Source organism: Malurus melanocephalus, unplaced genomic scaffold (genome assembly GCF_030028575.1).
Source record: "Malurus melanocephalus ecotype Western Australia unplaced genomic scaffold, MMel_1.1 scaffold_285, whole genome shotgun sequence".
NCBI classification, from domain to species: domain Eukaryota; kingdom Metazoa; phylum Chordata; class Aves; order Passeriformes; family Maluridae; genus Malurus; species Malurus melanocephalus.
In genome coordinates this window covers 575,348-589,185 of record NW_026623517.1, presented here as the reverse complement: position 1 = coordinate 589,185, position 13,838 = coordinate 575,348, and the positions used below count along the sequence as shown (strand labels likewise).

At 38.6% G+C, this 13,838-nt stretch overlaps 1 protein-coding gene across 1 annotated transcript in view; it reads left to right on the top strand.

The window, feature by feature from the left end:
* Positions 1-13,838, top strand: part of ROBO1 (roundabout guidance receptor 1) — a 287,511-nt gene that overhangs the window by 192,395 nt on the left and 81,278 nt on the right. Inside the window, exon 4 of the mRNA XM_057376619.1 lies at positions 11,402-11,522. Within this exon, the coding sequence (XP_057232602.1) occupies positions 11,402-11,522 (121 nt within the window). The remainder of the gene's footprint in view (positions 1-11,401; positions 11,523-13,838) is intronic.

Below are 13,838 nucleotides of genomic sequence, written 5' to 3'. Positions count from 1 at the left end.
CACATGATTGTAAAAAAAAATAGAGCCCACACCTGGAGCCGCTCTGGTATCTGTGTGCCTACCTGAGTAATTCAGCATGTGAAATACTTTCCAGTGGAATCCTGTCTTTCAAATCCACATTTAATGAACTTCTGCTCTTTTGCTCCTCAAGGAAGTGTTTGTCTCATTAAAGCCCTCTTTCTGCTTTGGTTTTTGCCTCTCATGTCTCAGTTGCTGCTTGGGCTACAGCTATGTCAGGCCCAGTCCTCTGCCTCCCGGTGAATTTCTCTTTAGCATTTGTCAAAAAGTTCATAAACCAAAGGATCATGAATACCTTTGTGGTAAATTTCCAGACAATTCTGCTATGAAATTACTTTGCCCAGTGAGCCAAGATCCAAATCTAACGCATTAAAGATGACTCTAAGTATTTTAATATTTTGATATTCCATGCATTGAATGGCTTGCATGTCAGATTGTTCTTTGCATGCATCTCTGAAAGTGCCARTAACAATATCTGTGGTACAGCATTTGTGCATTAGCTCTGCCAGGTCATGAACAAAACTTTGAATTTAGAAGGATTGTCCTTCTAAGASGAATTCCTGTATTCAGAAATTTAAGAATCTTTAAGCATTCCTCTGAGGTGTACTAGAAATATTCTTGTTGCATTCTACCAATCATTTCTTTCCAAGCATTTCTTGCTAAATCTTTGATCTGAAAAAACATGTAGTATTTCATTGCAATCCACTGAAAGTGAATCTCATCAAATGACAAAACTATTTCAGATTTTATGGCACTTTAGTCAAATGTTCAATAACACATGGAAGTCTTTGAAAGGAGAAGAGAATCATCAGAATGCTTTTTTTCCCCCTCTTTCTCAAATGTTCTCTGAAATTATTGTTTTTCTGGTCATGATTGACTTCCCTTTTTGCTAGAATTTGGCTTTCTTTTGTCTTCCAAAGTCAAAAATATGTCTGTCTTAGAAAGTCTGATTGAAACACATGAAGCGTGTCACTAATAGTACAGTGCAAAATACAATGCACACTTGATTATTTCTTAGATTAGCTGAATATTTMTTTTTACTTTTATCATACTTGAGTATTCTTAGATCTTTTTCCCTTAATTCTGAATGTTTATTCAGAGTCTGAAAACCATATTGTGAGTCTTCTGTTAAAAATTAATTTGCAGGAGTAGCAAATATCAATTATTTAGCTTTTCTGGATATAAATAAGTGAAAAGAGTGGATCTGTGTTCTCTRATGTAGACAAGGGTGATCTTTATTGTCAACAAACTCTTCTGTAAGGTTATACCTTGATGCAGACATCAGGGCTCTGATGTGACATATTGTAGATGCAGTAGAGGTTGATCTTGTTAATATTTGTGTTGGAAAAGGAGACCAGAAGGCAGAGGAAGCTTATTGATAAGGTCTTTTGTTTGTAAGGGCATATTCAAGACAGCCTTTTAAATCTTGTATTCCTTGCCTGTTCATGTGGGTCAACTTTACCTGGCATTGTTGAGTGTGCTTTCTTCATCCTGTTCCTTACAACACAAAGAAATGCAACTCCAAAATATTTTTGCTRTAAATATTTTTACGTATTTGGGGCACTGATTTGAGTTAGAGAGCATCTCAGGAGTGGTGAGTTCAGACCTTGGTGGCTCTTATGTGGAGCGCAGCTCTCACTTGTCCCATTTGTGCATGATCCCCGATGGGTCACAGTGGCACTCAGTCATTCCATTGCACCTTCTGGTGAGCTGCTGTCTGGACCAGGTTTGGAGAATGGAATTGCAAATTCAGCTACCTGGACATGTCAGGATGTCCATCTGACAGGCAGAAATGTTGGCTATCCCACACGTTCTCTAGCAGCCAAGCACTCCTAAATTTTGCCATCTGCTTTTGAAAAATTGAGTCTGAATGTGACGTAGATGAATCTTTTAAATGCAAAAGTACAATTTTTTTTTTCCCCTGTTTGTCATGCTAAGTAGTTGGCAAAGAAACARTAATGTCTTTAAAAGTTAAGTGTTTACTTCAGACTTAATATTTGTATGTTTTGGAAGCATAGTGTGGGCTCTTCCCATGTTTTTGGGGGAAGAAAGTATATTGTGGGAGTGCACGTCCAGTTTTTAACTTCCTGTCACTGTCATAAGAAAGGTAATTTATACCAAGTGAACTGAAATCTGATCAAGTAACACTTTGAGTATTTTGTAAAGATTACTTCTTATTCATTATGTTCTTTTTACACTGCTCACACAGAAGATTTCAAAGCTTCTCATTTATGTTAGGATAGTACTAATTTTAAAAAAGGCATGCACACRGACACAAGATAAAACAGGAAAATGAAGTGCAGAGTAATTTCAATTTCTTTGCCATTTTTACAAGCCTGTTCCAATAGCAATAACAGCAAACATCAGCAAACAGGAGACTGATTTCCATAAGAACCTGGCCAGCTAGACTGTGGTTTAGTTTGCTTTGTAAATACACATGTGAAAAGTTGAGCAGCCAGTATTTTCAGTGTCCAGAGCAGTTTCTCCCCCGCTTTCAGCCACTTTTCTCTCTCAGCCTTTTCCATCGGTGCAGTTTACAATCCCCTTTAAACAACAACCAAAACTGTGCCAGGAGTTTGAGCCCACTGTGGCATCTGAGAAGAATAGCAAGGAACTGCTGCAAAGGGAGCAATTATCCCAGCAGGGATGCCCAGAATGGCTCGGGCAGCCCCCGGCCGCGAGTGGACCAAAAGCGGAGAGGCGCCGCTTTTCAGGCTTCATTCTCTTCATTCTCTCTGGCTTTTCAAAGGGCAACCACTTCTATTTGTACCCTAGATAATAAGGATTTGCTGCTCCAGAGGCAAGGATGAGCGGGGAGAGCTTGGCTGGAAGGCAGCTTGTTCCTGGAGCACATCCCTCAGTGTCCAGCCTGGCCACAGTGCACAGACAGCAGTGCTCGAGGGGTATCACAGCTAAAGGATGGGCTGGGAGACCTGTGAGTGTCAGGGAGCAGTGCCTCCAGTGCACACAGAGAATGGGAGCAGTGCATGCTTTGTTCTGCTCCACTGCAACCTGTGCTGGCTGATTTTGTGAGCCAGAGAAGCTCCTGGTGTCGCTGCGTGTTGCTGAAGATTGGCCTGTGCTGTAAAGTCTGTGGCAACTGAGTGTTTGTGAACACACCAGGGTCTGCAGGTCATTCCCTGCCTGTGGAGTCCCTCTTGAGCATCCAAAGTTGAGCGTAAAAGTAATGATTTTGGGCTGCTCTGCGAGCTGGGGAAATGGCGGAGGGATTGCTCTTTGCCTTTCTATGTGTACCTTTTCCTCCTTATTCTTTGTATGTCTGAATTTTAGCATCTTCRAGCAGAGGCCTTTCTGTAGTTGTAATGTCTCGCCCAGTGGTTTTTCAGTGCTTCTTCAATAATAATGGAAGTTGCATTCAGATTTGTTTGTGGTTGCTTATGACTGCAGGTTTTTGCCTCGCTCCTGTAACACAARGCTTGTGTGCAGACCACAAAAAACATGAGGAAATCTGTGATTTATGATTTGCATGTGCTGCAGTCATGAGAGCTGTAGTGATCGCTGATGGAAGAGTGAAATGTGACAGATTAATGGATGACTTCTGTGTTTAACTACTCATGAAAAATGAGCATTCTGGTGCATATGTTTCTCTTTTTGACAGTGCTCTTCAAATGATGGGAAAGGTTTAATGTTTTCACAACTTTATATGTCCTTTATTTAATGTAAAGTTAGACTTGTACTAAGCTTAGGCTCAAAGACAAATGCAGTAGAAACTTAACATGGGTTATATGCTTCTTTTGAAGTGCGKCCACATTTCCATGGCCTGTCATCTTGGTCAAAAGTTAGAGAATCAGTAGGCTTTTAGTTATGTTAGAAAACATTTTGTATTTTTTTCAAGGTTGGTTTTGCAAAATACTTGTTTATTTGTAGTGTGTAATTGGCAGAGCCAAAACTTCTTTGGAAGTTGATTTGATTATAAAGCTTTGAAAGAAAATATTTTGAATGAGAAGTCAAATCTGTCTCAAAATTTTAGAACTGTCAAAACACAAACTTGGAAACGTATGAAAGAATCCACCGCATTTTAGTCACCTGTGACTAATTTTATTTGCTTAGTTTGGTTCTCAGTTTGCGTTCTATGCCATAAAGAGCTCAGGTTTACCCTCAGAGGAACGCAGAAAATCCTCCTTCCCTCGGGAAGCTGCTGTGCCAGCTCCAGGGAGGAAAGCTTTCACAGGCGATTTAGTGCAGGAAGTGCAGCGGTCACGGGAAGGATCCGGGAGCTGAGATCCGCATCCCTCGAGCAGAGAGCGGGCAGCCAGGCTCACAGGGAATGTGCCTTCTCTTCCAGACAAGGGGGAGTCTGAGCCCAAACTGCTGCCTCTCACAAGGTCACAGAGTGACTGAAAATAATGACCAGCCAACAGAAAAAAATGGGAATAATTTGTTTCTATTCCCTCCTCTCAAACTGTGAGAAGTTTGTTGTTGCTTCACAGTTGTAAGTCTAGGAGAACCTTGGTTTTGTATGTTGAAGAGCATTTAATTTGAAATGAAAATTAAAAAAAAAAATTGAAATTGAAAAGCAAGTTCATTTCCTTGTGGGAGCTCCTGGTAGRGGAAGACCCATGAACTTCTGCTTCAAATCTCTGGATAATTCGAATGCTGTCAGAAACGTTCCCTTTAGAAAAGCCTACATAAGGACCTTGAAAATTCACATATTTTAGCAGGATGGCTGTGAGAGATCTGCACTCTGGGAAACGTCTTTCATCAGATTGCAAGTCTTGGTGAAGTTTTACCCACTCATTTGAAATTGAAAGTTAGGACTCTGCTGTTGAAGACTCGTGCTCTGCACAGCTGCTCTTTTCTTAGGGGAAAGTAGGAAATTTCTTCCTTATGAAATGCACCCCATGATATACAGTCATCTTAAATCCACATTGTCATCCTGCCAATATTAACTYCAGACTCACAGAAGGATGACAGTATTGTCAATATCTTTTAGGAACTGAAATACCTTGGAATCAGCAGCAGAGTTGGGACCCCTTTGGAATGATGTGGTGATTGTCCTCTCCTCCCTCCACCCTGGTGCTGTCTGCAGGGTTTGGGTGGGATCAGCCGGGTCTGGTCATGTAGGTGGGCCCTTGGATGGACCCTTGGCTTCATCCTTGGTGGCTTTAACACAGCYCCTCAGAGGGACCCTGGTCTGTCTTTTACAGTGTGGGCACTCTAACTGGGAATACAGGCTGCTAAATTCCTCTGGAGATTTGGGTTATGTAGTTTTGGGGTTTTTTTATGGTTACCAGGTAGGATTTTTTTATATGTTTTAAAATTTGTGGTTTGTTAGTATTATTTTTCCCTATTACATTTGTGATTCTTTAGGTAACGTGATTAAAAACTGAGAGATTTTGTGTGGCAAATTAACCCCGGCTGGTCTGAGATTTTATCCTTGGAGGTTTGTAAATAACACAGTAGTGGTGATGCTTAAAAGAAAATTCCTGTGTAACTGATACTTCAAATCATCTGACTTGCTTAAGGGGAGAGAAATGAAGACATACCAGACATCGAGTTCAGTTCAAGTTCACTTTTATTTCTGATTTCATTCGCTGATTGCAGTGAGAGCTACATATGCACCAGTGCATCCAGGGGAGATTTATGCATGAGGTTAAATTTACAGTTTTACAGAAATTTCACAGTTGTCATTATAARCACRTCATTCCCATGCTGGGCCTTCTTCRGGTGTTGCAGAAAGAGTGCTAGTTCCAGATATATTTTTGTGACCCGTGAAATGTTCCTGTGTGTTGTCCATTAGTTGAGTTTAGCGTGTTCTCTGTACCTAGTAAGGAACAATGTGAAAAAGTTTCYGAAGCATTTGCTTCTACTTGTTTATTTTTATTTTTCTGGCCTTTGTAGAACAGATTTAAGGCCATGAATATAGTTGCAGCATGTTTTAATTGTAGGATTTTAGTTTTGGTTTATAATAAGGAATATTGCATAGTAAATGTTTTGTATTGTGCTTATGAAATGTGAAAGCATTTCAGGGAAGTATTTTACTGGTTCAAATATTATCACATAAGCATAGCTGTCTGTTCAGAAATTAGTTATAATCTAATTAATTGGAATAACGTGAGCCAATACAGATTATTGTGAATTAAGTCTTCCTTTATGATTAAAAAMAAAGCCAAATGTTTATAGAAAGTTAATTTGGGATTGTTACAGTTTTAGACTTCTGAAAACTGTGCTGAGACATGGACTTTTGATTTTGATTTATGACATTTTGCATAAATCTTGGCTGTTTCCACAGTCTCATTGGGTGAAGTCTCAAACACATGCAGTAATTCTGATATTTGGTGTCTCGTGATAATGCCAAGGGCTGAAAAACTCTCAGCTGCCTCYGAATTCACCAGGCAATTCAGGACACACATAACCCCTAAGCCTTTGTGGATATCCATCTCATTGTAGTTCCAGCCATTAATAATGAGGCCAGAAACGTGGAAAGAAGAGTCTTATGAGCAGACTTGACTCTGATTCTGACTCTGATGTGTCCTAGCCTGGTTGGCAGGGGTGCCAGGAGCAGCAGCTTGAATCTATTGTCATTTTATCTACCTTAAATACTTCCTTTTTACATAAAGCCGTCTTCCTATGCATTTTGCACCGTCCTTTGGGCTGTCTCCAGGCCTGTCTGTATTGCAGGGCTGTTTTGTTGYTCTGTGTGGTAGGGGGGAACAATTGACTTGCATTTGGTCATGACAGATTTACAGCGCAGGAAGACCACTTGAAAGAATGTTTCAGGCTACTTTCAAATAGATTTTTTCATGTGTTTGATCTGGAGGAGGCAGCATGTACCTTCCTGGGGTCCCAGAGAATGGAGCGGAAAGCAGGACAGACTCCTCTGTCTCAACTTTGAAGTTAAACAAGAAGAAACTTTAATCATTGTTGAAGACCTACTCCAAACACATTTTGATGTCTCGTGTCTGATATTTAAGCATGCTATAATAGGTAGGGAAGAATATATGGGTTTCACAAGGCTTGGAAAAAGACACACATTTTTAAATACAAATTTAAGATAGATAGTCATTTGTACTCTTTTTTATTCAACTCTGTTCAAACTGCAAAGTTGCCTTCTATTGCTGACATTCCATGCCTTACAGCTTCTCCTGCAATGGTAGGTTGTCATATGGATATTTTGGGATGCTAGACCACATAGAAGGAATTTAACAAACTTCATGCTCCTTAACTAAGRCATAAAAGCTCCATTTTTACTTGGATATACCACTGGTGACACTATTGATTTCAATTGCCTGAACTCACCTGGTGCTTTCACTGCTGTAGGGTTATTTATAATTAGGTGGCACACTTTTAAAGCAAAAGCAGTGTCTGACAGGTTAATATCACATGCCCACCATTTTCAATTTAAGGAAAAATGTTATGCGTGCTCTATTGTAGAAGACTGAAATATATGAAATTTGTGGTATCACATATGCAGAAACTCTGACTATGCAAACAGAAGCCAGTATTTCATTCTGCAGTCTGAATTTCATTTTCCTATGAATTTGTTTGCTTGGGAATTATTTTTCAGCAAAGTGTATTTCATTTATTAAATAGAATTAAACTAGGAACTGAAAGAAAGTTAAAAAAAAYCTCTGTCACCTTTATATTTGGACTTCCCGAGCATTTCTCTTATGGCTTCATTCTGTCTCATATTTCATACCACATTTCTGTGAAAAGTAAATGAATCACCCACATACATAAAAATATTTCATAACACAGATGGGTATGGATTTATATACACAGAAATTTGCACACATATACACAACACACATAGGTATATAAAATACGGTCTTGGAATAAGAATATATGTGTGTACAGCTATACTGAATTCTTGGTGGTATGTTGTAGAACCCTTGGGTAAGTTTTTATGGATTTGATTTATTGGCTGACTGAGTTGATTCATTATTTGTATATGATTTTTTGCTGCTGGGTGGCCATTATTTACAATTCTKGACCTAGTTAACTCTGTGGGTGCCTAGAGTTTTCTGTATGAACATCTCCAACTATTGTTTAAAGAAATAAATGAAGTGGACTTGCTTGAATGAACAATTTACTGAAGAGGAGCAAAATATGGTTAAGCAGGCAGGTCRTAGAAAATAGCTTCAATAACTCTTTGTAAGTCACCATGCCATCATATTTTTCTTAGCACACATACAATARTCCATACATGTTACGGGCAACTGAAGATCATCTGTGAAACGCTGATCACAGTCTTTTTCTGATTAGAATTCAGTGCTATTCTTGTGTTATCCTGCTTGGAAAACCCTGATAGATTTGCTGGTAGGCACAGAACAAAATCCTGAAGAGGCATGAAAAGTCAAAAAGTGCCTTGGCTTCATGCTGGTGTAAATGAAAYGCGACACTTGCTCTCAGAGTTGGACTTTAAGCTTTGGCAGTTAGCAAAGCCAYGCTTTTCCCACAATGAACCATATCTGCCAGAGCAGTGGAATGAAACTGTTTTCTCTGTCTTGTTTGCTAGGAAGAGAGGGCTTYTCTTGCTGTTCAGCATGGTCACAACTCTTCAGGAGGTTTGGGATGTGAGGACACACTGCCTGTCACTGTTACTAACCATTATATCATTTGCTGCTGTGAAGTTCAGCTGGTGTGTTCTGGGACAGGGGCAAAAATATGAGAAGAGSCAGAGCACTCAAATTAAAATGCTTTCACTAACTATTAAATATCTACAGACTGTGAATAGTTCTAATTTGCAGGATATCAGATACTGTCTCCAAAGGTGGTTTGGCTGCTTGCAGCTCTAAATACTGGTTATGAACTGGATTTACTGGATGTGAACTTAGTAGGACAAATTCAGCAGTGATTCTTTCTGTGTTCTACTAAACTTCACTGTGTGCTTTCTTAGAGCCATTGGTCTATGTTCCGTAGGTATTTCTGGGATTTCCTGTTGGGAGAAATATTGCTTATAGACAAAGTAAATTTTTCGTAACTGCATTTTCCATTTGCAATGTTGTGTTAATAAACAATAGGGCTTGACCAGTCTTACTGCGATGACGAGTACCTAATTGTTAAAAATGCAATGAAGAATTTTGGAAGTTGCCCACCAGGGGAGGTTCACTTCCTTCTAGCCATCTGTGACTGCTCCAGTTACAGTCATGTAATTCCACATCCAGTGGTGGCACATTTTATTGTGGCTGTGTAATTCATCACAATTCCATGTGGAATARCCATCATTGTAGCTAGTGTTCCAAACCCTTCTCATGTTTTATGAAAATCAGCCAACCAAACAAAGGAAACTCCTTTGCAAAGGCATTCAGAATTCCATCGTGTAAGCACAGCTTCCTTCAGCATGCGTGTCACATCTTAGGAAGTCTGCCTCAACATCCATGAGGGAATGTTTCCTCTGCGTCTCCTTCTTTAGCTAAATCTCAGATAAGAAGAAAAGCAGCTTTCAATGACTTTCTAGTTTTTCATATGTTTCTGCTTTAATGCTTCTTTCCATTGATGCTTTGAAGAGAGTCCTGTAGTGATTCCTACAAGAAATTCCTAGGATTGTTCTTGCTTAAGGTTACAATCTTATGAGATCTGCAGTTGTGCCATATTGTGGTGGATTTCAATGGGATTTTCGTAAGTGATAAAATAACAGAGGAGCACAAATGCTACTGAATGTCACTAGGATTTAGGCTCTGAAGACATGCACAAAATTAACTGATCTCAGTTTACATGGGTTTGACATGATCACGAGTTGGCAAATTCTTGTGATATATAAATACATTTATTTGTTATATCCGGTGTGGTCAGTACTTATATACATAAAAGGTATATATTTCTGCAATGTGTATCTGGATATASAAATACCCCAAAATGCAAGTGGAAGTCATTCTAATTTTTTTTTTTTAATCCTTTGCATACATTATGTGGAAAATATATTGCTTTCTGTGATTTAGGTAGATGTAAAACAGGAATAAACATAAATAGGCTTCTAGTTATATTTTACATTCTGTTCTCCTGCTTACCAGTTCAGGCAGTCAGCAATCTAAAAACTCCCATAGATTCTTGAAAAATGTGTGTTTGCAGGTCACCTTTACTTTTTCATTCTTCATGCCTCAAATCTCTGTCAAAATTTCAGCACTTCCAGCTTTCTGAATGATAAAGGATGTATCTCTTGTGCTCTCAAGCAATGAGTGCCAAAGGCAACAGAAGGAAATTTGTATGCAACATTGTCTACGTCCCACGTGCGTGTCCATTTATCTCAATAACTGACTGTCATCTTTGTGCCTGTACATCTTGCAATGACAATAAGAGCCCCACGCCGCTCGAGATGTCAAATTTCCAGGGATAGATTTCTAGCTGCAGGCAACTCTGGCTAAATACCTCATATTGAGAACACTCTCCTCCTTGTCACTGACCACATTAGACCCTTTCCTGTGGCTTCATATGTGGCTTTTATTTATTGTCTGCTTCCACCCATGCCTTGAACTGCAGTGGTTTTCGTAAGTGATTGGGCTTGTGAGCATATGAGCACTTCAAATGTAGTAACTTTTTTTGTCTGTGAAAGCAAACACGATACATATTCAGCTGCCTACGCAAATTTTGCGGCTTTTGGTAAACTCTGCAACTTGTTCAAACGTTTGAGCAATGAAATGGGAGAATAAATCCTTTTAAAGGAAGATCAGATATTTTCATATTCATTTCATGTATGTTTTTATAGAACATAATAAGATTTGGAATCACAAAGTTAAGTATGTTTTCTAATTTGGGGGTTATTAGGATTCCATTATYTCCCAAAAGCTGGATTCAAAATTAAGAGCAGAATTCTATTCACTTCCCAGTAAGAATTTAATTGCTTCCRCCCCTCTGCTTATCAGCCTTTAAAGTTACTCATTTAAAGGTGAAGAATTGAAGAATAAAGAATTTCCTTCACTTCCTTAAGAAATGAAAAGCCAAACAAACACAAAATTCATGAATAATAATGAGCATGACCAGCGCTAGGACAGCACACACATATTTCTTGTCAAGAAAAAGTAATTGCAGCACTTGATGTGAAAATGAGATTTATGTCTCATGCTAATTTTTGCTCTCCACCTGATTGTATCAGTACATAGGAAGGAATTGTAGTCCTTCTGTCTAACAAGCATTWAACAGACAGGTGAACAGCCAGCATTACATTACACAGAATGAAGAAAWAAGTAACAAAGGTCCAAATCTCAGAGATTTTTAAAAACTGATGTAAAGCTGAAGCACAAGGTTTTTTTTTAAGAGAAGGAAATTAGGTGAATAGTAAATTTTTTCAACTTTTTAATGTGATATAGAAAATCACTGGTGGCTTGTTCTGTTTCATTGTCTGGAACAAAATATTTGTCAAGTTATTATTGTTAAATCAATAATTCATATTAAAGTATTTTTTGTTTGCCTTGATTTGTCCTAGATCAGAGGAGGAAAGCTTATGATCACATACACAAGAAAGAATGATGCTGGCAAATACGTGTGCGTTGGAACAAACATGGTTGGAGAACGTGAAAGTGAAGTTGCAGAGCTCACTGTCTTGGGTAAGAACTCCTTTAAGGCTCTCCTGATGAAAATGTCCAACTTTTGTTTTTCCTAGTATGCCTTTTTTAAAAGATCATTCTGATACATTTAGTTTTCACTGTTGAAAATCTTTTTTCTCATAGTTGTGTTCTAGTAGAAGGAAGTTAATGGCTCTGCAGCCCACCTGGGACAATTATCCCATCAGAAGATGTTTTTTGGATTTAATTCTCAAACTGGAAATAATTCTACAGTCCATGACTGGATMAGTATTGTGAAATAACAGCAAAAGAAGAATTAACAAGTTTAAGAAGCAGAGGTTTAATTTTTCCAGAATATTGAGAGTTATTCTAAATTTCTATTTGGAATAATTATCCTTTCATTTATAGGAGTGTATTTTGAGTGTTGTGAAGCTACAACAGATCTGCTTGTTCAAGTGATCTTAATTGATAGTCCCTCTGAGCATCAGAAARTATGTTTTCATTTAAGATAACTGAGCTCAGCTGAAAATTACATGTTTTGTTGCCACTTCAGAAGGGAAGTYGTAACTCCAAGTACAATCTCAGAATTCTTTCAGCATGGGAGAGCTCTCTCATGTTCACTATAGATTCACCTTAGGTGCATATAGGTGGTTTTACTTTAAAGTATGTCCCATTTTATTTTAAAGTAGAGGGGGCTTGAGATAGTCTCATCCTGGGATGATAAAACACCTATTTTTGTTTGCAGCAACAATCAAGCTATCTAAGCCCTGGTTCTTAGCACACTCATTTCCATCACGGTGCTGCTGCAGTACTGGTAGTTCATTGGTTTTGTTTTTGTCTAACTCGTGTTCAAGAGCTGTCTTGTCAATCTTTGGCGCTTTTATCCTTCTTCCCTACGTTGTAGAGCTAAGAGTCAGGCAACTTGAAAACCTGTTTAGAGTTTCATATGAAGCAGCAGTTTCCTTAATAAACAAGATTTGATGCCATCTTTAAATTGTTCAAACTGAGTATCCAGGAAGAAAGTGGTGTGTAACGCTTGAGAAGCTGAGGAGGACTTGGTGATCCCCTGTACTGTTTTATTTTGATTTTGTATAAACACTTTTGAAGCCCTAGGGSAGGAAGTTTATTGTCAAATGGATTTATAGAACTTCCATTCAAAATGTGAAATTGAAAGTAAGTTGTAATTCCATGAGTAAAGTCCTGGCACCAGGCTCCTGTTTAACTGTACCAGTTAATAGCTCATCACTGGTCTACTGCCARCCAGGGAATCATGGGCTGGAAAAATACTGCTCCTGCTAAACACTTGTAAGAGGGAGGCATTGCAGGCACAGCTCTGTCTGGCTTTTTCTTCATTTCATGTTCCTTTCAGACATATTTCAGATTTTCAGCCTGAGGAAACTAGTGAGGTTTTGTTTTCAAATGGGGCAGTAAAGCTTTGAATGTCTTACCAGTCTGTGTCTAGAAATCTTTAATACACCTTATTCTTTCAACTCAGACTTGGATATGCGTGAAAAAGCATGAGAAATATGCTGACTTCATATATTAAAATTTTTCTACATTAATCTTCTATTTATGAGGTTTGGTTATTTAGAAGTTGAACTTTTGCTTCTAGGTCTCTGCTTTAGATCAGAGGGGGGATTGCGTGCCAGAAAATGTAATWTTAGAAAGTTTCAAAGTGATCCTTGCTAAGCTTTCCTCCTACGTACCAAATAGTCGTGTGACAAAGATAGATCCTTAAATCAGCGCTGATTTCCCTTATCCGTTTCTGCATTTGAATAAGGGTGTTATGAATGGGCAGACAAAAACTCCTGGAAGTCCATTACTCTTCCTTTAGGAAACTGATCTGGGGAACAATGTGCCTCTTGTGGGTTTTGCAGTTGAGCAGGAGTCCTGGCCTTACCAGATCAGTCCTTTTTCCCTTGCACWGTTAAATTAAATATTCTTCCCCAAACTATTCCCACTCTGAGGTTTAATCTGGAATGTTCTTTCTTTGCATTCAGGTTTCCTTTTTTTGGCACCTGTGTGAAAGGGGCCAGGGCARGGGATTGTCTATATTTGTATCTTTTTATTCACAGCTAGATTTCTCTCTGTAGATAGACTCTGTTTTATTTCTCACTTCTTGTATATGAAGCCAGGCTGGAAGTGACAGCTTAAAGATCAACTTGCTATTTCATTTAACATTATTTCCCAGCATTGACAACAAAGTTAAGTTTTCTACAGGACAAGTGTCCAGCTGGTCTGGACATTCTTGAGAATAAAGGAAGCTTTTATTTTTTAATTAAGGTTTTGTTCAGTTTACATTTCTTTTTCGAACCATTAAGGTTTTGTAATACTGAATCTCTATATCCGCAAAGCCTG